Below are 23,129 nucleotides of genomic sequence, written 5' to 3'. Positions count from 1 at the left end.
ATTTGTACCAAGAATACATGTGAAGTTCTGTCAGAGAAGACTTTTGCAATTGTTTCATTTTAGTAAAATCTTTTACCATTCATGTTTTACTATACAATACTAATCAATCAAGTTTTCAATTTGCCATAATATTTCTTAAGGATAATTACAATTATGTGATTAATTTTATTATATTTTTATGATAAGATGATCATTCAGTAATTTAAATAGATCAAATTAATTTTGCAACTGAATTAAACAGAACTAAGTTTAAAAATGAACCTGATTAATCAAATTAATTAACTCATCTATAAATATAAATCAAATAATAGACAAATCAAAATAATTGAATCACATGTAGAATCACTTTAAATATTATTTTTTATTAGAAGTAAAAGATATTTTAGTAAATAATTAATAGATCAATTAATATAAATTTGAATAGAGTTGATATAATTTTAATTTTTAAAAAATTTAAATCGAATAAATTAAATTTTAAAAATTAACAGAATTGAAACGAATAAAAATCAATTTGGTTTAGTTTTTTGATCTTTTTATAATATTTTAAACATTTGTACCTTTTAATATTTTTTCTTATCTCGAATACAAGTAAGTACTTCCATAGCTGAAATATAAAAAGATAAAAATATAATTTAATTAACATAATTGATCCTTAACCGAAAATACTAAATCGATTTTGTATAACAAATTAATTTTCAATTATTAATTATAATATGAAACCTCAATAAATGGATTAATTTTATATATTGTCATCCTACCAGTTGATTAATAAAGAATTATTTTATAAAACAGTAAATAATATATGAATAATAGAAGTACCTTAATTCTAAGGTTAAAGTAAATAATAGGATAAATTGTAGGAGGACATTGAAATTATTTCTATTTTTTTAATATCAATATTTTCTTTTTATATTTTTCTATCAGAAAAGAAAATAGGAGATTTAGGAGGCCAAGATTTTCTTCAATCCCAATAAACATAAAAAGTCATGCAGATAGAAGACCTCGAATTGACACACACAGACACATGCCTGTTTCACCTCATTGACCCTTAACCGAAAAAAATGCCTCCACTATCCCAAAAACGACGCAGCAGTAGCAACTATTCTCCTCACTGTCCACCGTTTTCTCCGGTCACCAAACCCCACTCGTTCTCTTCAACTAATCTCACTATAACTATTCATTTCAATTTACAAAAATCGTTGCTTTTGCTTTCTTCATACAAAGAGAAACATTAACAAATAAAAGAAAAAAAGAAAAGAAGAAAGTTTTGGCCATGGAGGAGCTTCTTTAACACTCGCAATCTTTTTCTGGGTTTTGCTTATATTGTGTATATATTGCTTTTTCCGTACAATGACCGTACAGGGAAGAAGTAAGTTAAATATCTTCCGTTGTTCTTAGTTTTAAAAAACTGTTATGAAACTTACGTTCTTGGTTATTGATTTCTTTCTTTTCTTCCTTCATCTCGGCTTTCTGTTTATTCGATGATAACGAATTGTTGTTATTCTTTGTATTTAACTTTTTGGTCTGTTCATTTTTTTGTCACTTCAGTTATTTTTGTTTTCTTTTTTTTTTTTTGGGATCCAAGTGGATTCTATGTATTGTATGTTCATTATATTGTCATCAAATTTAGCAATTCTTTTTAGTGTTGTTTCGGTTTGGTGTTTGGTTGCTGAGAAAATGTGGGAGGCGAAATGAAAGAGAAAAGGAAAAGTCCGTAGTTGTCTCAGGCTTTCCATATCTGCACTTCATATCTCTGCAGAGATTTTCTTTCCCTTTCTGCAAATATTTTAGCTTTCTTTTCCTATAGATACACCCTGCTAAATCATCTATATCCTGTCTTTTCAATTATGTCTTTGCAATTTGTCTTCTTTGGTGTGGTGAGCCTTCTGAAATCCTTAAAATGGCTATCTTTTTTGTGGTTTAAATCCATTTGAGATTTTATTCTCTTCATTTTCTTTCTTAATAGATTTTAATCTTTTTGATGTGCACTGCAATATTCGAACTTGATTCTTTTCTGTTTAATGCTACTTTTGTATTGGGCGGAGGCTTAGTGCAAACAGAATCATTTCTATGTAGATTTGTATTCGATTCTTTATATCCTCCTAAATGTGTTTTTTAATTTTTTACCTTGTCTTTGTAGATTTGTATTGGGTTCTTTCCAAACTGATTCAAGTTAAATGAAGCAAATGCCGAGTCTTAAATAAGAAGTTGGAGATTATTCAGTTCTATCATCAATCCTTACAGCAATTCTTTAACTACAGATATGAATAATTCAGTAGACACAGTTGGAACTGAACATTCTTTTTCTGTGTTGCTCGAGTATGCAGCGGATAACGACGTCGAGGGTTTCAAGCAGTCAGTATGTGATGAATCTGAGATTGGGGTGGTTGGACTTTGGTATGGTCATCAGAGGTTGTCAAAGAAGAGGGTTCTTGAGCATCGCACCCCGCTGATGGTTGCTGCTAAATATGGCAGTGTTGATGTCGTGAAGCTCATTCTTGCACTACCAGAGGTGGATGTGAATTTTTCTTGTGGTTCAGACAAGTGCACTGCCCTTCATTGTGCTGTTTCCGGTGGATCTATTAATGCTATTGATGTGGTTAAGCTGCTTTTACTTGCTGGTGCTGATCCCAGTATTTCTGATGCCAACGGGCATCGCCCGGCTGATGTTATTTCTGCTTCCCCAAATTTTCCCTATTCTAAAAGTGCCCTTGAAGAGCTCTTGAAGAATAATGGTTCTGTTCGTCAATTGGATCTACAAGTTTCAACTAATGGTTCGAGATCCAGTTCCACATCCATTTCATGGTCTTCAGTAGAGGGTTCCTTATCTTCGACCTCAGGTTCAGTGTTGTCATCAATTAATTGTAAGCCTATTGATCTACATGTTTCATCTGCAAAGAAAGAATATCCTGTTGATCCATCTCTTCCTGATATTAAGAATAGCATTTACACTACCGATGAGTTTCGGATGTTCTCCTTTAAAGTTCAGCCTTGTTCCCGGGCCTATTCCCATGATTGGACTGAGTGTCCTTTTGTTCATCCTGGTGAGAATGCACGCAGAAGAGACCCAAGGAGGTTCAACTATAGTTGTATGCCGTGCCCAGACCATAGGAAGGGGGCATGTAGGCGGGGCGATTTCTGTGAATACTCTCATGGGATTTTTGAGTGCTGGTTACACCCAAGCCAGTACAGGACTCGACTTTGCAAGGATGGCACTAGTTGCACACGCAGGGTGTGCTTTTTTGCCCATACATCTGAGGAACTTAGGCCCACGTATGCATCTACTGATGTTGCTCTGCCATTACCACAAGCATCCGCCATGGATTTCACTGCAGCCTTGAATCTTTTGTCTGGTTCCCTTTCAGCAGTTTCTCCCATGTCACATTTTCCATACACTCCGCCTATGTCTCCTTCTGGCAATGATATCCATTTGCCCATGGCTTGGCCTCAACAGGACACCTCAAATATGCAAATCCTAGGTAACAATCTTCAAGGCAGCCGTCTGAGGACTTCTCTCAGTGGAAGATACGTTTCACCTGAGGAGTTTAATAGGTTTCAAGATATTGAATTGCAAAAACTGCATCTCCGGAATGAGCAGTCATGTGTTCCTCAGCCACATCACAGAATTTCCTCTACAAATATATCTGCTCGCCTGAAACAGTTGAACCCATCTAATCAAGACAGGCTTCTGTCTTCCCAGAACGCTGATCAAATGGATGCTGCATCTATGTTCTCCCCTTCTTACAAATCTGCAGTTATTAATAAACTTCAGCAGCAAAGCATGCTATCACCCATTAAGACAAGCGGCTTTTCTTTAAAGAATATTGATCATCCTCTTTTGCAGGTTTCGTTTGACTCTTCCTCACCGAGGACTATGTCACCTAGAATCAATGAGCCTATATCCCTAGCAAGCTCTCAGCTGCAACTGCAATTAGGCAGCCTAAGCTCAAGGGAACTTGGTTCAGACCTCCCTTATGATCTTGGATACGATGGTGTCAGTTTATGGCCAAAACAGAAACCTGCTGACGAGAATGTGGATTGGTCTATTCAAGCAGATGAAGTGGGTCAGTTACAAAAATCATGTTCAAATGTGCGTTGTGGGGAGGAGCCCGACGTTTCATGGGTTCATTCAATGTTGAAGGAATCTTCATCTGAGACAGAAGAAACAGGTCTTGTCTCAGTCTCGGGTAATGGTGAGGGTTCTACTCCAAATCCTCCCAATGAATCCAATGATCTTGTGGGTCTGCGAGCTTGGCTTGAGGGAATGCAGCTTGATCAGATGGTTGCTTAGCAAAAGAAGGAAATTTATTTTATCATGCTCGGGGTAGTTCAAACTGAATCCTATATCCTTTAGTTGGTTGTATGAGAATCAACATGATAGTTGGATCAACTGGAGGTCGAAGGAGGACAGATTTCAGAGAATTGTTCCTTTTTTTTTTTCTTCTCTTAAATACAAATTATAAGCCTCTTGTGGGGTATTTGCAAAGATGCTTCCCCGCTTAAACTGCTGTTTATTAGGTCCATCCATTATTCCCCCTGAATTCTTTTGTTCAAAAGAATATAGGATACATGTAACATTGGATTTAGCTATGCTCACCAATTTCACATATTCTTTTTCCTTGTTGATATCATTTGATGAAAAACTTGTATTAGAGCTGAATATATCAGGATGTAAGAATCTTATTATGACCCACGATACTTGATCAATCTGATTGTTACTTTTTTCTTTTTCTTTTTCACCTTTGGTTCTCTTAAATAGTGTATGCTTTTCTTCTTTTTCTTTATTCATTTTTCTTTTGTTTCTATAGCTATTTTATGAGAATCTGTGAGAAGTGGATCCCAGCAAGTGGGAATGGTGGGTTTTGGAGGTGGAAGGCTTTCTTTATATGGATTCTTTCAATCTTTTAATAAAAGGATCAGGTGTGGGGAACAGGAATTTCATATCCCACAAAAATGACATGCAATGTGGAACCTACTTTTTCAGATTATGTGGCTCATAGGCATCTTGTACCAGACATTTGATGGCAGTCCACTAATATCTCTAGTTATTGGGTCTTTATTTGCAGTGGGGGATTCTTAAACTTTGATGTAACATGTGGGGCAATAGGCAACTTGGTCCTTTTCCAGGGTTATCTTGATGGGTTGCCTAATCTTGTTGATTTTTCTTTATTAGAGTTAAAGGTAGTTATGGGTAGGGTGGAGGAACATAAAAGTAAAAGAGTTTTAATGAAGGGTTTTGACATTGCTTGTGCATTTGATATTGCAGTTGGGTTTGGTGTATTGGTCCAAGACCTTATCTTCTGATAATAGACAGATTAAATCAACTTGCGGCCATTTGCTGAAGGTACTCCAACTGGTCTCTTTCTTTTATCCCTCTGCAGTGAAGAGAATGCAATTTCTTTATTAATAGATCGAAATCTGGAGAATTTGAAGGCAATCATAATGCTAACAAGTATGTGTGTTCTTCAAATGCCTTGCAAAGTACAATTTATTTTGTTTTAAAACAAAAGCCAACAATAAACATTTGAAAAGGGCTTATCAGTGAGTTACTTTCTGTACAAGGGGATGACAACTATTTATTAAGAAATTCCAAAATGGGTTGTCATTTGCTTAAGCAAAATGCATCAGTAAAGGACATTTCAATTTCACAAAACTGCATTTTATAATTTTGATTTGAACCCCTGAAAATGGTAAAAAAGAAAGTTAATTCATGCCCATCTGGAAAGGGAGAAAAATCTATTGCTTAAACTGCCAACCCAATCACATCCTTTACAATGTTTTTTGACTTAATACCAAACCGGCCAGTGTCATTTCAAGCTAACACAACAAATCACAATCAAAATAATCAATGACTCCAAAAATTTATTGTTTTCTGAATTGTCAATCACAAGAACAAGTTTTCTTAATGTCTACAGGAATGCTCACCTTTATGAGTCATGTCTAAGGCAATTGAAAATGCTGTCTATTTCATATTGTCCTTCATGTTCTCCATTTTTACTTCTTGATCCTTTATGTGAAGATAACATGCAAAAAGTTTCTACAATGTAATCAACTAATCCAAAAACTTCTCATATGGCAAAATGATCTATGGATTAGTTCATAACAAGAAGATGCATGAATATGATGAAAGTATTTACATTGTCTTGTTATCAATCCATACAATATATGGAGAGATCATGATTTATTGTTTTATGGATGGTTACATAGCTCTTAAAGAATGCGATGCTCTTATTACAGTTGTGGTACGTACACTAAACAATGGTAAATGTACAGTGTAATGTGCCTAGGAACATTTTTACACGATTCAGTCAGGTATTAGTGGCCTTGTAAACCCCTGGACTTATTCTGGACCTCTCTTTCCCCATGAATCAGGATGATGACCAATTCTTCCTCTCACCTTTAGGACTTCAAAATCCTCCAAGAATTGTTCCACCTTCTAATGGTAAACAAACTGATATCAGACATTATCAGATAACAATCTTTCATTGCTAGTTTCATTGAAGTTCACCTAGGAGAAGCGTTGTTGACAAATCTCAAAGGAACATACAAACTGTGACAATCTTTAGCACAAATCATTCGCTAGTAGCCAGGGACATGATGGGATCCTTCCTGCAAGCGGATTCCAAACACAAAATTACTAAGCTTCTCACTGTAGCAGTAGCAGACATACTCTTACTCTCTGTCTAATCCTCTTCATTATCCAATTTATCAGTAATGTACCCATATCCTCTAATTATCACTAACAAAGAATTCAAAATCTCATAAATTTTTTCGGATTGAGTGTGCGATGTGTCTCCAGCAGTGAAAGAGTGAGTCTGACCTCGAATGGCAATCCAACTACTTCCTGGAGGTTTTTTTAAACCCTTTTCTTTGGTCCATGTTCTTATTTTTCTAACCTCAGACCAAAGACCTGCTGCAGCATATAAATTGCATAGCAAAATGTAATTCCCAGCATTCTCTGGTTCTAATGTAACAAGATGTTCGAAAATCTCTGAAGCTAGTTTTATGTTAGAATGAACTCTGCAAGCACTGAGTAGAGCTCTCCATATTGATGCATCTGGTTCAATAGGCATAGCATTGATAAATTCTCTGGCTTCATCTAAGCGTCCACTTCGACAAAGTAGATCAACCACACAGCCATAATGAGCACGCGAAGGGGTCATCTTAAAATCCTGAACCATGGAATTAAAAAGCTGCAGGCCCTTCTCTATCAAACCAGCATGGCGACAAGCAGATAGAATAGATAAGAAAGTTACCCCATTTGGTCGGAAACCATCTTCTAACATCTGCATAAAGGCAAGGATAGCATCACAAGCAGAACCATGCGTCCCATAGCCAGTTATCATTGTATTCCAAGAGATAATATCTCTCTTTGGCAAGGTTTTAAAGATCTTTTCTGCATTTTGCATACTACCACATCTTGCATACATTGTTATAAAAGCATTTGCGAGAGACAAATTTAAACTAATAGGGGAATATCTCCGTGCTGCATAAGCATGCAGGCACTGGCCATAAGGTAGATTGGCAAGATCAGAGCATGTTGATAGAACATTTATGATAGTAACAGAGTTAGGTTCCTCTTCTGAAATCATACGGTTGAAAAATAATAAAGCTTCACCATTTTTATTCTTCTTGAGAAAAGCAGCAATCATAGCATTCCATAAGATCAAATCCCTATCGGGACAGATCTCAAATAGATACTTAGCTGTTGTTTCATCACCGCAACTGATATACATATCAGCGAGTGAAGTGTTCCAGGAAAGATTTGTTTCTATGCCTTGTTTTACTACAAATCCATGGATAGATCTCCCAATATTCAGACATGTTTCATCTCCACAAACTGCAAGGAGAGATATCATTGTATGAGAGTTAGGATTGACTTTTGATTCTCTCATCATCCCAAAGAGTTCCCAAGCCTCACCCCTCAAATTGCTGCTGCAAAGTGCCAAGATCAAAGTGTTGTATGAGACAACATCCACATCACTCATCTCATTGAAAACTTTCAGGGCACTTTCAGCACAATTTAGATCTGCATACATACGTAAAAGTGCATTTGCAGTGGAATTATCCATCCTCATTCCATTCTTGCAGGCAAGAGCATGCAAGCTTTTACCCATTTTCAAGCCATCAGCTGCCTCTGCACATAAAGACAACATAACAGCAATAGTTCTTTCATCTTCTCTAGTTTTTGTTCGCATTGTACTAAATAGACTATTAGCCTCCTCATAATAGGCATAATCAATATATGCAGATATCATAGAATTCCACAAGGCAACATCACGAGTGATAACATTATCAAATAAATGACATGCTAATTTTAAACTTCCATTCTCAGCATACATATTGAGCAGAGCATTTTGTATGAACAAGTCACCAACATAGCTTAACTTAATAGCCATTTGATGGATTTGCATGCCTAATTGAAGGGATCCAAAATCTGCACTTGCCTGAATAACAACCAAAATTGTGATCATATCGAACTCAATGCCATCCTTAACCATGTGAACGAAAAGCTCCAAAGCTTTGACAAAATCCTCGGCATCAAAAAACCCAGTAATCATTGCATTCCAACTAACAGCACTACGCACAACCATCAAATCAAACACAAGGCTTGAAATTCTCACACCAAAATTCAAATAGAACCCAATTAATGCAGTACCCACATGAGGATACAGATAAAAAAATCCATTCCTTAAACAATACCCATGTATCTCCTTCCCTAATCTCATTTCTAGAAGACCCTCACATGCTAAAATCAACGCAACCAAAGTACGTGAATTTGGTACGAAACCCTCCATTCGCATCTTCTTAAACAACCAGATTGCCCCCTCGAAGTAACCACAGCCTACATACCCAGATATCATTGCATTCCAAAGAACCAAATCTCTTTCATTCATTTTACCAAACACTTCACTAGCTTCAGTAACATGCCCGCATTTACAATAAAAATCAACAACAGCAGTCCCAACTTTAACATCTTTTATCAAATTAGTGCCTTCAATACTAGAATGTATCTTCTTGCCTCTCTCAAAAGCATTTAGCCTTGTACAAGCCTTGAAAATGAGAGGCAAAGTCGAGTTATCGGGTAGTACGTCAAGAGATTCCATTTGCATATATGTGGAGAGAATAGCATTGTCATTTCTGAGCTTGGCATGATACTTTATGGTTGCACTCCAGTCCACCTTTTTAGGGTCTGTTTTAAGTTGGGTTTGTTGGTCAAAGGAAGGGACTTTTGCGGGTTTGAGAGAGAGAGAGATATACATTTTCCAGCGGCATTTCGAATTAGGAAAGAAAAGTTACAAATACATAAAAGGATATGGATATGGTGGCTTAAACTGGTGGCTCTCCGGCCACGAGAATTAAAATCAAATAATGGTTATTGGCTGTTAAACATTTTGTCTTTTAGCGGGAACGACAGTTAGTGACCGTTAAGTCCTTTGGCGAAGTGGAGTTGAAACGCAACGTCGTCGTGTTGAATATTCGGCTGCTACCGGCCCAAATTGTCTAAAAGCCCAATTAATGGCCCTATTAGATTTGCTTTTTCCTGCTTTAAAAACAAAAAATATGCATTTTATTTCCTAAAAGGGACTAGAATAAAGATTAATTAAAAATTTGAAAAAATCAGGTTAAGAGTATTTCAACTTTTTTCATTTTCTAAATTTCCATTTTTACACATGAAATATTGGTACAAGTCATCTAAAACTTTTATTTACAATGGGACATAGGAAGGAGCCAATATTTTCATGTCATTTATTAATCAAAGAACATAATAGAAAAAAAAAAATGCTTATACAAATAAAAAACATGGCATCTATGAGAAACAAAATAATGGAAACAAGTTGCAGCTGTAGAAAAGACACTGCAAAACCAATGGCTGAAGCAACACTAATCTGCTACGGGCTCCTCAGAAAGCGCCATGGCCCTGTTCCAGTCCCTATCCTGCAAATGCAAGACCAAGAGGTCAAAATGGATTCTTAATTCATGATTTGGCCTGCAAAGAGTTCATAAATGTACTTCCAAATATGAATCCTTAGAATCAAAATGGAGTGAAAATAGTCATGCTAAAACTTGAGACTGTTGGGAGTTATAATTCTGTTTTTGCATCTGAAAAGAGACAGGAAACTGGGAAGTTTTTGGTAAAAAAGGAAAATGAAGTAAATCACCTCCAAAATCCAGCAGATGCACGGAGACCCATATATATTGTCAGAGCAACCCAGACTCCAATGAACTTATAAGCGGAAGAGAGAAAAAGTAAACAAAAGATGCTTCCAACGGCCACCAGAACCTGGAAATGAAGAATGTCAAAATAAGAAACTAAAAAATTCAATATCATTGGTATGGAGGAGAGACCAGACACTTGCCATGGAGTATGCAGAGTATGCAAAATCAGAAGCTCCAAAGTTGACACCATCAAATACAAATGCTAAGGCGTTGATGGGTTGCGTTCCTGCAACAAACTGATATGAATGGAAAGAAAACAATGTTAAAAGTGTTATCTAGAGTTCTAACAGAACGATAGGAGTAAATATTCTGAGTGGGGATACCGGAATGCCTATACTAATCATGTGGAGAACATTGACATCACTAGTGAATAATCTTGCTCCATAGCTTAAACCTAGTCCGAGTACGACAGCCAGCATTAATCCCAGAAGCAATCCCAACTGCAGTATACATTCATCACTAACTTTTAGCTGAAATTACATCCCTCAGAAGTCAGAAGTAAATTCATTTCTGTGGCATGTTTAGGTGCACCTGTAATACACGAGATGCTGTCGCTATTGCCTTGTCATACTCCCCTTTGGCAAAAGCACTTGCAAGTATTGCCTGACAGTATTAAGTAAATTTAGCACATCCAAAGTCAGTTCGGTATGTATGACAAGAAATTGGAGAAGGCAGGAAACCTGATGTAGAACAGCCCAATCCATACTAGCTACAAATTGTTTACTGTTTTTTGCATTTTACTCCTTTTATCAAGACTAACTGGAAGTCACTAACCTGGCCAGCAACAGCCAATCCATCAGCGAGAAGAGATGTGGCCAGCCAAACCTGCAAGCAGACTTGAAATGCAGCCATGGATATTGATCCTTGTCGTGCAGCTAATGATGCAGAAAGTGTAACACAGAACGTTACAGCTATCACCCTCATCAATAAAAGAAAACCTGAAGGGTCAGGAACAATTGGAGAAAAGAAAAAAAAAAACAAACTGTAAGATTTGAATAAAAAATATGCTAACATTATTAAGAGGAAGATTGGGGAGGCACTTGCCATTTTTAAGAAATCTACCAAATTGTAGATTTTTTACACTAGGAGATAAGAGATCAACTTGTTTCATTAATCTCCACAAGAGTAAAACTGAAATTAGGTATCTGTAATCATCATCCACATGGAAAGAATATCACAGATTAATCAAGAAAAGATATTACTTCAATATTTTTGGAAGCTGGATAAGTCAATACTAATTGTCAATAACTTACTGGGATAAAACATGGGCAATGGCTGCACCACTGACTCCAAGGCGAAAAACAAACATGAAAATGGGATCTAAGATTATGTTTGTAACGTCTCCAGCCACTGTAAATTAGATCAGGTGCGCACAGGCATTAGAATGATTTGAAATAACCAAACAGTTGAAAGATTTAAAACATTTCAACTTCTAGCCTGTTGAAAAATATCATAACAAATAGGAGTTCAATTGTACCAGGCATACCAGTGGCATATAAAGGAGTCTTTGTGTCTTTAAATCCGCGGAAGACTCCTTGCATTGCCAAGGAAAGAAGAATTGCAGGAGCACCCAGTGACCTCAATGTCAAATATTGTTGAGCAGGGGTCAGCATAGGTGAATCCTATGGAAACAAAAACATCTCAGATCATTCATCTTGTTAAAGAAAGAAAAACCTAAAATTTTGAAGAAGGTTATTTGATGAGAGAAATAGCTAGTAGAACAGTTAAAATCTATCTTATCTTCAAACAAAAGCACTTACAGAACTGACTCCCATGAAATTTAACAATGGTTTTGCTCCAGATATGAGAAAAATTGCTTGGACGAAGCCAAGGATGGCACCGATAACCAATGCGGATGAGGCTGAGGGAATATGCTTTCTTTCATTCTCGATGTTAGCAGTATCAAAGCTGCTAATGGGCGATTTTGATTTATATGCACCAGAAGCAGAGTCTGTTAGAACATGAGGACACAAAAAGAAGGTGTTAACCTGATGAATGTGGAGTTAATGCAACCATGCAAGAGTTGACTGATGGAATCTATCATAGACGAAAAATGAGACATAAAAGGGTAGAAAATGGTATGGAGTACCATTTTGTGGTATCAACTCTTTACTTTCATTTACAGTTGAACCTGTCTCCAACAATTCACTTTCTTGTACATCAGGAGTCATTCTTCCTATAGTATCTTCTTCAGCAACAAAAGAGGTTGTGATACTGACAAGTGGGAATATTGCGATTCTCGAGACTTGATTAAATAGAGCAATAGAAACTCCAACAGCAGCTAGTTCTACTGAACCTGAATGGATCATGACAAATTAGAGGTAAGTGTTTTCCCGTTTAAAGACATAAAAAAATATGAAACATAAGGCAAATTCATGCATGAGAAAATCATATGCAAATATATAGAACTTGAATCAGACCTCAGAAAAAGGGAACAGAGGAAAGGAAATACCTATTTGGCCAATAAATGCTGTGTCCACCATTGAGGCAATGGGGTCGGCTGTCAAAGCCAGAGCTGCAGGCAATGCTATACGTGCTATTTCTAACCCGAGTTCATCCAATTTAAGGACATTCCTATTCATTCCATACAACAGTCACAAATTAAAACTTATAGGCTTCTTCAAAAGATAAAGAAGGTTTTGTAGGATGAAAATCAATGATTGTCCAATGAAGCAACAGCCGATGATCTATATAAAGCTCCGATTTGATCAAGGCCTTCAAAGCATTTTCTGGCATTGGCCCTAAATGGTTTCTGAAGACATAAAACAAATGCATACCTAAAATCATTAAAGAAAATGCAGACGGTTGGTCTCTTCTTCTCCATAGCAGGGTAAGTATCATCTTCCTCGGGCATCATCGGGATGCCAAATTGCCGAGTTGTCCTTTGAAGGAAGCAAATTAAGCCGCTGGTGACATGGTGGAAACTCACATGTATTAACTCAACAAATAGCAACCAATGTCCAGAAATCAAACACGCAGTATAAGGTTAACAAGTAAATACTGGATTCAAAGGTCCAATTTTCTTAAACCCCATTGAAAACAGAAGATTGAATTCAAAGTAGAGAGAAAAAGTAGTAGCACTCCCTTTCACTGGAAGAACCCATGAAGTTTCATTCAAAAAGATTATTAACTAAAGATTGGACTTTAATCAGCTCTGGAACCTCAGTTTCCAATGTCAAAAAACCAAAAGGAAGTGCCTAAGAAATATGGGTACAAGTGATACATTTGAGACACATTCAGCTTTGAAACCTCAAACAAGACTAAAAACAATTCCACCTAATTCAACAGCCTAGACTAGAAGAAAGAAAACAATTGTATCTTTCATTTTCAAAAACATCTTCATAAAATTGTTAAACTTTTAAAAGGCTACCCAAATGCATTTCAGCATTAGAACTGGCAACTTAAAAGACCAACAGAAGAAGTGTGCTCGCCTACTGTGTACAGTCATTTCAATAGAAGAATCTTTGAGCGCGGGGACTTAATTGCAGAACATTTTACAAAGCTAAACAAGATCTCGTTCAAAGACATGGCTATTATGAAACCTCAAATACATAACAAAGGTTAAGACACTCACCTAGCTCAAAAATAGTCAACTGTAAACTCATCGAAAGCTGAAGAAATTCAGTATGTACGAGTGTGATGCATGCTTTTGTGAGAGAGAGACATGTCTTTTGTCCAAAATGAAAGCTGTTTTTATGGCCACACAATAGGAATGCAATTAAATAACGTAGTGGAATATGCAAAGAAAGACTCTTCTTTTTTCTTTTCTTTTTTTCTTTTTCTACAGTCAATTTGGAATTTGAAAGGACAATAAAAGCAGAGAACATGTGTCAGTGTTAGATTGAGAAAAACTATCTTCATTTCATTTTCCATTAAAATCTTCGACAGTGGCACTGCATGCATATAGATACCCGCCATTTGTCTGTCATAGAAAATCAATCACTCAAATCAGATGATCGAACCACACCCTTCCTTCTTGGAAATTCGAGATAATTCTTAGTTTCCTTTTCACTTTAACATGAAAAGAAACCCATTATGTAACACGCCCACACACACCCCAAAAACTTCATTTTGATGGTTTACAGCTTCATATATATTTGGTACCCATTACAGTAACAACACAAGAAAGTAGGAAAGGAGCATATATTTGCATTCTTTCTGTTTAACGAATTAAATTTCTTTCGAACAGTGCAATCTTTTTCCAAGCATAGAATATGGCAGAAAAGAGAAAGACCCATTGGCAAGGAGTATCAGTTGAAGGAAAAAACTCGCGTGGAATATTAACTGGAATGTGAAAATTATTGAGAATTGGCATCAAATGCAAAGTAAAGTATTTGGCTAAATAAAAGTCAAGAATTTGTAATATAAAAAGCTAAATTCTTAGATACCGTTTTATAACTTTACTCCTTGATACAATTAATTAGTGCTTTTCTGCATCGTTTACTTGACAAAAAGCAACTGTGAGATACTTAAAAGAAAACTTTGATTAGGGAACCTAATTAGAATTATTTAACTCTGGAAATTTAGTAATTTACCTGAAAGTAGTAAATATAAGAGAAAAATTAGAAGAATAAAACAAATTTAATGAAATTTAAAGGCAACATTCGTCGTGTATATATAGATTAGACATGCAGTGTTGCTCGAGTATAGGTTCTTTTGTTTTTGGTTCTACTAATATCTCTCATGCCATTCAAAATGAATTTTTAATTATTCCCTGATTCATCGAATTTTGATCCCTTAGAAAAAAGTAGTAAGAGATTCCAAATAATGGGTCTGGTTTTATTTATTTATTTGCTGCAATTAGTTGTTAATTAGTAATGGCTGTCCTTTAGAGTGCCACTTCCGGTAGAAATAGAATAATTGAGAGTCATATCAGATTCAACAAGAAGACAATGTTATGTCTCGTCCACTTCCTAAAGATAATCATAAATACAAAAGCATAAAAGGGAATTAAGATTCCAATGTTAGTATTAGTAATGCAAAAATTGTGGTCTGTGTTGGATTTCCAAATTCATAGTTTCTAATTAGTGTACGGATTATAAAAGTTTTGTGCTTTGCTGATTTCATGTGGATCCCTCTGATTTCATTATCAAAGAAACAAAAAAGATTTGCTCAAGATTATCCTAATAAGTTTGCTCAACATGTGCATATAATTACTACACCAACATATACTAATTCCTCTTAACAAATTCGTTTTTTCAATTTAGTGAATCCAATTCATTCATTTTGAAAGATTCAAATATCATATCACAAATAATTAAATACGTCTTTTAATATTTTATCAATACAAAAATATAAAAATTATAAATAAATTAATAAAAAACTATAAAATTATACATTAATTTGAATTTTACGTGTCAATAATAAATATATGTATCAAAATTAAAAATTATATGTATTAAAATATAGTAACACATATTAAATTTTTTTTATTAGATTAGATATATATTAATATTTTTTTGTTCATTTATATATACTAAAATGCTTATTTTCTATATGTATAATTTTCATTAGATGTAATATTCTATAATAATTAATTTTTTTACATTTAAATATTCATTATCTATGTTCATTTCGTTTAATATATTATTCATCAGTGTTAATATTAATGTTCATTACCTAACACTCCATTGTTCATTATCTATATATATAATGTTCATAAATATTCTCAAATAAAAATATTAATTATTTATGAAAATATTAATTATTTTTGTGATGCATATTGAAAAAAAATTTGTGATTGATATAAACATTTATTATTTATAGGCATAATATTCATTAGTTTGTCAATAGATATTGTCATTGATAAAAATCATACCCACTAATTCATTCAAATGGACATATATAATATAGACAATAACATAAATTCTCCTTACACCATTGGTGAATAAAAAAAACATCAAGCTAAAATTGTACTACAAATATTTATATTGTGGTATATATATCTTTTCAACAAAATTAAGTTCACAAATAATAAACATTTAATGTTTAAACAATAAAAATTCAATATATGTTTAATGAATATAAGTTAATGAATATTTAATACAAAATTAATAAACATAAATTATTTTTTTCTTTAAAAATTACGTCAATGTTTAATACACATGTAAAATTTAAAATACAAATTTTTATATAAGTAAAACGATGCAGGATGGACCATTGGATCCATAAAGCTACATGGACAACGATCCATCTTATAATTTGCATGCAAACCTCAATTGTTATAACATGAACCTCGGTCCATGATTGTACATGGGTCGGAGTCCATAACGCACGGGTGGTGCATTTTTTTTCTAAAATGTATATTGTCTCTTACTTCTAAAATGTATAACGCGGAAACTTCTATCCTAATTTTTTTATTATATTTTAAATTTTTATAAATTATAATAAATAAATTTATAAAAATTAATAATATATTAAAAATTATATATAAACTTGAATTCTACGTATCAATAACAAGTATATGTGTCAAAATTAAAAATTATATTTGTCAGAATATAATAACACATGTTAAAAAAATTTATTATACCATATACATATTAATATACTAATAATTTTTATGTACTAAAATGTTTATTTTCTATATGTATAATGTCTATAAATGTAATTTTTTATAATAATTAATTTTTTTTGTATTTAAATATTCTGTGAACTTAATATTTATGTTCATTTTGTTTGATGTAATATTCATCAATGTTAATATTAATATTTATTATCTGTATATAGAATATTCATCAATATTCTCAAATAAAAATATTAATTATTTATATTTTTTATTATTTTTATGATGTAAATTAAAATTTTTTATGATTAATATAAATATTCATCATTTATAAATATAATATTTATTTGTTAATAAATATTTATCATTAATAAAAATCATATAACTAATTCATTTAAATGAACATATATAATATAGATAACATACACAGTTAGTAAATAATAAAAAAAACATCAAGCTAAAATTATAGTATAAATATATATATATCATAGTTTATATATTTTTTAATAAAATAAAATTAAAAATTATGTTTAATAAACATTTAATATAAAATTAATAAACATAAATTAATTTTCTTTTTAAAAATTGCATTGAGCGTTTGATGCCAATATAAATCGTTTTCCAAATAAAAAGACACCGAATAGACCCTAAAGTCCACAAAGCTATAAGGGCAGAAGTCGATCTTATAATTTACGGAACCTGTACACCGTTGGCAGACAACACGACGGACAACTACATCAAGGAAACTATCCACTGAATTTCATGTCAAACATCCTGAATTTTTAGGTATCCAGCCTTCAAGTTTCAATAAAACTATCCAAGCAACCACTCACTATACACATAAGAAATTCCAGTTTTCCCAAGACACGTGATTTCTTTGTTTCACTCGGGTCAACACTATTTGATCATGAATCTTAAAAGCAGATATATCAAAATATAAAACTACAGAAATGTTTTGATGATTACCCCTTTACTTCACAAAATACTGAACGGGGTAAAAAAATAAAATAAAATCGAGAGTTATTCAGGCATTCTGCTAATCACTGTGTCGGAATTGTAGACACTTCCTATATATGCCATGTCAAAATTTCAGATGCAAAATCTAATTTCTGCTCTAAATTGACCATGCGTATATCATCTTCCCCTCGAAGTTTCCCGCCAAAAGATTATTTCTTCGACAAAGAATGAGAAACAAAACTTAACTACTTCCCACTGAACAGCAACCCAGAAAGTGAAAGACCACCCACCGGATATCAAACAAAATCAGAGTATCGGCAAATTGTCATGGCCACCATTTTACCATAATCCAATAAACTTCCACCAAACCCCTCCAATTCCAAGCCAGATAATAATGTTGACAACAGATATGAGGAAACCATAACCCCACCATTGGGCGAGAGGGACGTAGTTGGCACCATAGAAAACAGGTGCAGATCCGATGCCATAGTGTGTAAGGCCACCCATGAGGTTTGAAAGGAATGCTAATACCATGGCACCAAAATACGGTGGAGTACCTAGAGCGCTGGCAACAGACAAGAATGCTGTAAACATGGCACCTATATGAGCTGCTCCACTAGCAAAGAAGTAGTGGGAGTAGAAGTAGAGAAGAACCAAAATGCCAAAAGATAGCTGCCATGAAAGACCCAGTCCACCAACAAACTGTGAGAAGTACAATGAATTTGTCAGCGAGCAACTTAATTAATCCAGATGCCTATATAACAATCATATTGCACAATGCTTTATAACTTCAAAGTTCAAATTTTGCTTCTTCGCAAAAAATCTAGCGTGCAATATATGATAAATATAACCATTGATGACACAATTCAGAAAAGCCAGGTGCAATGAGAAACAAGTAAATAGAATACAAACACATACCTTAACAACAGTTTGGCTGAACCAAGAAATTAGACCATACTTATTGAGATACCCAGCCATGGCAATGAGGGCAGCGAACCATGTGAGGGTATCCCAAGCAACTGCTTCAGCTAAGCACTCCTTCCATGTCACCACACCAGTGATTAGGAGGACAGATAATCCAAGAATAGCAGCAGTAACAGCATCTACATTAAGCATCCCTCCAAAAATCCAGAGCCCCACCTATTGTTGGAGAAGAAATGAAGAAATCTTTAACTATGAGTGATATGATGTCAACTTTTTAAGCCAGCTCAAAATACATCCACCAAATTTATACTAGTTTAGCTGTTGCAGAATAGCTTATTCTAGAGTAATCAGCATATAGACAAAAGTGATTAAAATTTACATGCTTAGCAAAAGTTTTTAGTGAAATTCCATTTTGAGAAAAAAGATTTAGGCAGTAGATTCTAAAAGCAGTTTTTCTAGCATGTATATCATCCATGAGTAGAGACCACCATAGAGAATATGCATCAATCAAATTGATTTTGATCCCCACCAAGCCAACCATAAAATCATATTTGATAATTGCCCTTCATCTGAATATAATAATGAATTGATTTTAATGAGCTTATCCCCACAAAAAAAAAAAAAATTCAAACAACCCCTTAAAACTGCATATGGTTTAGAATTCTTAGAGGTCCATCTATATTCAATACTTGGAACATATTAAAACATAAAAGCTGCTAAATTCCAAGGCCCTAGTGTCAAGTTTGAACTGATTAGTCTGACTGAGACTGAGACTCTGCAAACTACTCATTACCAACTCTATTTCCAAATATTGGAGATTCTTCAAAATATTGCTAATCAGAAACTAGCTGGTTAACACCATTCAAACTGACTCTTCAAAAACTACTATAAGTTGACTGAACATATGACATTTCCCAACAAACCACATACTTTCACAGTCAGCATATCAATATCCTGAAAATGTAGGAATGCATTTTACAGGACCAATTCAATGTTACGTAAAATTCCATCATTAATACATAGACATCAATTAAGTTCTCTTCAAGTCTTTAAGAAATCACTGTTCCCAGGGATTCTGGCAAACGACATCAGTAGATCTGAAAGCTCTTCAAATAATAACACTTAAAACAACGCATATTTAAGATATATATAACGTTTAATCCTTATGCACAGAATTCCAATTGCTGTAAAATAACGTCCAGAATCGCCATTTTAGAAGTTGAAAAACAGAGTTTCTTCAACATATGAAAAAAGAACAGACCAATGCTTGCCATAATAAATACCAAATGTTGTTCAAACAATGTAGAAAGAAATGCCGGTGAAAATACCAGTAATCTAACATTCAATAAAAAATGCAAGACTACCATACCCAACTAACCTCCAATCTACAAGTCAGATCACTAAATTTATACCAACCTTATGTTCAAAATAAAGCACATGCACCAACCAATAAAGGAAAAATAAAACATATGCTTAACACTAAAATGTGAGAAAATACCGTAAGTAACAGAGTGCCGGTCATAATAATCTCATTCTTAGTCATCGGCCCCATCTTCTCCAATTTCTCTCTAGCCAATTTAGGCGCATCAGGACTACTCTTAACCGTAGGGGGATAAATAATATACAAAAGCAAAGGCACAATAATCAAAGAAGCTAATCCAGGCACAATAGCAGCCTTAGCCCAATCAGTCCAACCAAGGGTTTGCTTAATGGTATTAAATGTCAGATTAGCACTCAAAGGATTAGCTGCCATAGCAGTTAAGAACATAGCAGAAGAAATCACTGATGTCTGGAAGCAGGTTAACATTAACCATGATCCAAGCTTATGTTCAGTACCATCACCTGCATTACTACCGCATGCAACACATAAAGATTTTACTAATGGCAAAAATATCCCTCCAGCTCTAGCTGAAACTGACGGAATTGCAGGTGCTAGTAATGCTTCACTAAATACAAGACTATAACCTAAACCCAACGAAGATGATCCAAACAGTTTCACGAATTGATAGGCAATTCTATTTCCAAGTCCTGTTTTAATGAATCCACGTGCAAAAAAGAATGCGAGAGCGATCAACCACGGGATTGGATCGCCAAAAGCGGAAAATGCGGCGGAGAAAGTTAGGGTTTTAGTTAGTACGGAAGCGCCTAATCCCATTAAGGCGACGGCGCCGAGTGGTAACGGTTGCGTGATGATGCCAACAATTGTGGCGAGAAATATGGCCAGTAGTTGCCAGGCTGGTTTTGTAACTCCTGTAGGGACTGGAACGAACCAGATAATCACACCTGTTGCTATTGACGCAAGTAATGGTTTTATAGATGCGCCTTGCCATGGCTGTGAAGGGGCGGGTGCAGATGCTGCTGGTGCTGCTGACGTGGACGATTTGACGGTAAAGTTAGAGTTTCTCTGCTTGGGAAAAATTGTGGGATTTGATTTAGCGAGTTTTGGAAGGAAAGGACTTGTGGAAGCGGAGGAGAGTTTAGGGAGGGAAGGAAAGCGATTTGGAACTGGAGTGGATCTGAGGCGAGAGAGAGAGCGGGATTTGAGAGATGGGAGAGAATTGAAGGAGAGAGAGCATGATGTGAGAGCCAGCGACGCCATTTTTGGTGGCGTTTTGGGAGCGTGAAGAGCAGAGAGGTTTTCCAGTGAGTGTGTTTGCCGAGAAGAAAGCAGAAATGGAGGAAAAAGAAAAACAAAAATGGAAAAGGCAAAGGAGTTTGCGTCTTCTATATAGGGGGGTGACAGGGGCCGTTAGATTTGGATCGGAAGGTGGATTTGGAGATGGGAATATACGGCTAGCTTTTACTCACACATCGTTCGTGCCGCCCATGAGGTGGAAATGTCCGTCTAAGATCTTCTGTGAACCGGCCCACTCGGACCCATTGGAAGCATGTTGCTAAAGGGCGCCAGGACAAAACAGATGGAGCTGCCTTCGGCAGTCCGCGTGGCAAATCTTTTGGTGACGTCGGCTGGAAAATGGATCAATGATGTTATGGTACTCCCACGTGGCCAGTTGTCATTGGGTCAGTAGAAATGGGTTTTGAGGGTTTGGTCGACCAGAAACTCCCAAGCTGAGAACTGAGAGAAAGGATGGCCAAGAAAGTTGGAGAAACAGAGGCCAGTGAGTTGATAGAAGTAGAAAGACGACAGTGTCCTTGGAGGTACAGGCGCCACAAAAAATGCACGAGTACCGAGTTGGATTGGATGTCCATGCTGTGCTGCAATGCAAAATAATAGCAGAAGAAGTGAGGTCACGGGAGCAATCTGAGAATGGGGGCCCACAATGAAATCTGACCTTTTTTCAGGCCCAAGAGACCATTTTTCTTTTCCAGCTAACGAAACGACTTTTTTTTTTTCCTTAGATACACCTAAAAGTCGATTTTGGAGCCGTCAAGCGACACCAAAAAAAGAAAAGAGCAAGGCGGAGAAATATAGGTAGCAAGTTGGTTTTGGCAGGGTGCAAAACAGCAAAAACCATGGGCGCACAGCACTACACTAATCCAGCACAACCAACCACCGTTCTTACCTTAGATCACGCTTGGCATGAATCACATGTATCATAAGATCTTCAAAACAGCTTCAACGAGATTGCTAGATTGACATTCCGCAGAATCCTTGTATAGAGCAAACAGATCGTTTGGGGTATTACCAATGTGACATTGATTGCTTTAATTTAAAGGTGTACGAGATTTAAACACATAAAATATTTTTAATTTATATTGTCTTTATTGTCCTTATAATTTTTAATAATTATTTATTGCTTAATCAATATATAAAAGAGATTATGCATTTTCGATTTTATGAGATGTTTTATTAAATTTCTAATTTTGTCCTAATCATCATTAGGCTTGGGCTTTACATACGGCCTTGCATCAATGAGGATCACCCGATATGCACCTCAAATTCTTGTTTTCATTGTCTACAAGTTTACATACATCAATACCTCCTCTCTAAGGGTATGAAATTAATTAAAATTTGATCTTTTATTATAATAAAAAAAGAATTACTTTTTAAATTAATGGGGGTACATAATTTTAAATTTAACAAACAGAATAAAGAATAATTATTCTCTTTCTACTTTCCTTCCCTCCTAAAAAGTTTTAATAGTCAAACATGATTAAACTCATTTTCCTTTAATTCCCTTTTATCTGTCTTTCGATTGTCCTCTATCCGTGGACAATGTTAATTTACCAAGACATTTTATAAATAAACCAAAATCAGTCCAACTACTTTTTCCTTATTGATAATCTAAAATCGTTAAATGATGTATATTATGTTTGTTGATATCAAAGTCGCTTTGGCCGAGTGGTTAAGGCGTGTGCCTGCTAAGTACATGGGGTTTCCCCGCGAGAGTTCGAATCTCTCAGGCGACGGTTAAATTTTTTGTTTTTATGTGTTTCACTTTTACGATTGGAATACCTTTAATCTGTCAATAGGCCCATTATACCAGGTCCTGTCAAAGCTAGACCTTTTCCAGAACAAGACCCATCACTGCTTATCAAATATTTTACTTCATTCTTTTATATA

General features: G+C 35.0%; 4 protein-coding genes and 1 non-coding gene across 7 annotated transcripts; 2 read left to right on the top strand and 3 right to left on the bottom strand.

The window, feature by feature from the left end:
* Nucleotides 1–1,026: 1,026 nt before the first annotated feature.
* Nucleotides 1,027–4,739, top strand: LOC8274455 (zinc finger CCCH domain-containing protein 56). 2 transcript variants are annotated; one of them, XM_015715874.3, is made up of 2 exons: nucleotides 1,027–1,369; nucleotides 2,328–4,739. In XM_015715874.3, the coding sequence occupies exons 1-2, from the start codon at nucleotides 1,351–1,353 to the stop codon at nucleotides 4,289–4,291; spliced, it is 1,983 nt and encodes a 660-aa protein (XP_015571360.1). In that variant the 5' UTR covers nucleotides 1,027–1,350; the 3' UTR covers nucleotides 4,292–4,739. The 2 variants fall into 2 exon arrangements, with proteins under 2 accessions (XP_015571360.1, XP_002513504.1); XM_002513458.4 differs by having other exon boundaries at nucleotides 1,028–1,369; nucleotides 2,141–4,739.
* Nucleotides 4,740–6,121: 1,382 nt separating this feature from the next.
* Nucleotides 6,122–9,463, bottom strand: LOC8274456 (pentatricopeptide repeat-containing protein At4g19191, mitochondrial). Of its 2 annotated transcripts, XM_015715651.3 has the most exons (2): nucleotides 7,922–9,463; nucleotides 6,122–7,840 (listed from the first exon to the last, which is right to left on the bottom strand). In XM_015715651.3, the coding sequence occupies exons 1-2, from the start codon at nucleotides 9,261–9,263 to the stop codon at nucleotides 6,684–6,686; spliced, it is 2,499 nt and encodes an 832-aa protein (XP_015571137.3). In that variant the 5' UTR covers nucleotides 9,264–9,463; the 3' UTR covers nucleotides 6,122–6,683. The 2 variants fall into 2 exon arrangements, with proteins under 2 accessions (XP_015571137.3, XP_048228818.1); XM_048372861.1 differs by having other exon boundaries at nucleotides 6,122–9,462.
* A 219-nt stretch (nucleotides 9,464–9,682) lies between these two features.
* Nucleotides 9,683–13,765, bottom strand: LOC8274457 (protein DETOXIFICATION 42). Its single transcript, XM_048372862.1, has 14 exons — nucleotides 13,653–13,765; nucleotides 12,999–13,127; nucleotides 12,674–12,795; nucleotides 12,311–12,517; nucleotides 11,982–12,172; nucleotides 11,708–11,843; nucleotides 11,475–11,571; nucleotides 11,266–11,366; nucleotides 10,996–11,159; nucleotides 10,753–10,824; nucleotides 10,545–10,661; nucleotides 10,362–10,457; nucleotides 10,164–10,285; nucleotides 9,683–9,939 (listed from the first exon to the last, which is right to left on the bottom strand). The coding sequence occupies exons 1-14, from the start codon at nucleotides 13,667–13,669 to the stop codon at nucleotides 9,894–9,896; spliced, it is 1,617 nt and encodes a 538-aa protein (XP_048228819.1). The 5' UTR covers nucleotides 13,670–13,765; the 3' UTR covers nucleotides 9,683–9,893.
* Nucleotides 13,766–17,623: 3,858 nt separating this feature from the next.
* Nucleotides 17,624–21,470, bottom strand: LOC8274458 (dicarboxylate transporter 1, chloroplastic). The gene is made up of 3 exons (XM_002513461.4): nucleotides 20,103–21,470; nucleotides 18,599–18,820; nucleotides 17,624–18,382 (listed from the first exon to the last, which is right to left on the bottom strand). Exons 1-3 carry the CDS (start codon nucleotides 21,201–21,203, stop codon nucleotides 18,020–18,022), a joined length of 1,686 nt encoding a protein of 561 aa, XP_002513507.1. The 5' UTR covers nucleotides 21,204–21,470; the 3' UTR covers nucleotides 17,624–18,019.
* Nucleotides 21,471–22,893: 1,423 nt separating this feature from the next.
* TRNAS-GCU lies at nucleotides 22,894–22,975 on the top strand. Its single transcript has one exon. It is a non-coding gene; the product is annotated as a tRNA-Ser (tRNA).
* Nucleotides 22,976–23,129: the final 154 nt, after the last annotated feature.

This window comes from Ricinus communis, chromosome 4, assembly GCF_019578655.1.
Source record: "Ricinus communis isolate WT05 ecotype wild-type chromosome 4, ASM1957865v1, whole genome shotgun sequence".
Lineage (NCBI taxonomy): Eukaryota > Viridiplantae > Streptophyta > Magnoliopsida > Malpighiales > Euphorbiaceae > Ricinus > Ricinus communis.
This window is presented reverse-complemented; position numbering and strand designations above follow the sequence as displayed.

Excerpts from the sequence above, each read along its gene's own strand:
- LOC8274458 (XM_002513461.4), bottom strand. The coding sequence starts at position 21,203 with ATGGCGTCGCTGGCTCTCACATCATGCTCTCTCTCCTTCAATTCTCTC. Across the intron at positions 18,821-20,102 it reads CCGGCACTCTGTTACTTACG|GTGGGGCTCTGGATTTTTGG; the intron begins GTATTTTCTCAC and ends CTCCAACAATAG. Across the intron at positions 18,383-18,598 it reads TCAGCCAAACTGTTGTTAAG|TTTGTTGGTGGACTGGGTCT; the intron begins GTATGTGTTTGT and ends TACTTCTCACAG.
- LOC8274456 (XM_048372861.1), bottom strand. The coding sequence starts at position 9,263 with ATGTATATCTCTCTCTCTCTCAAACCCGCAAAAGTCCCTTCCTTTGAC.
- LOC8274457 (XM_048372862.1), bottom strand. Across the intron at positions 11,844-11,981 it reads ATTTCATGGGAGTCAGTTCT|GATTCACCTATGCTGACCCC; the intron begins GTAAGTGCTTTT and ends TTGTTTCCATAG. Across the intron at positions 10,825-10,995 it reads GATTGGCTGTTGCTGGCCAG|GCAATACTTGCAAGTGCTTT; the intron begins GTTAGTGACTTC and ends TAATACTGTCAG.
- LOC8274455 (XM_002513458.4), top strand. The coding sequence starts at position 2,264 with ATGAATAATTCAGTAGACACAGTTGGAACTGAACATTCTTTTTCTGTG.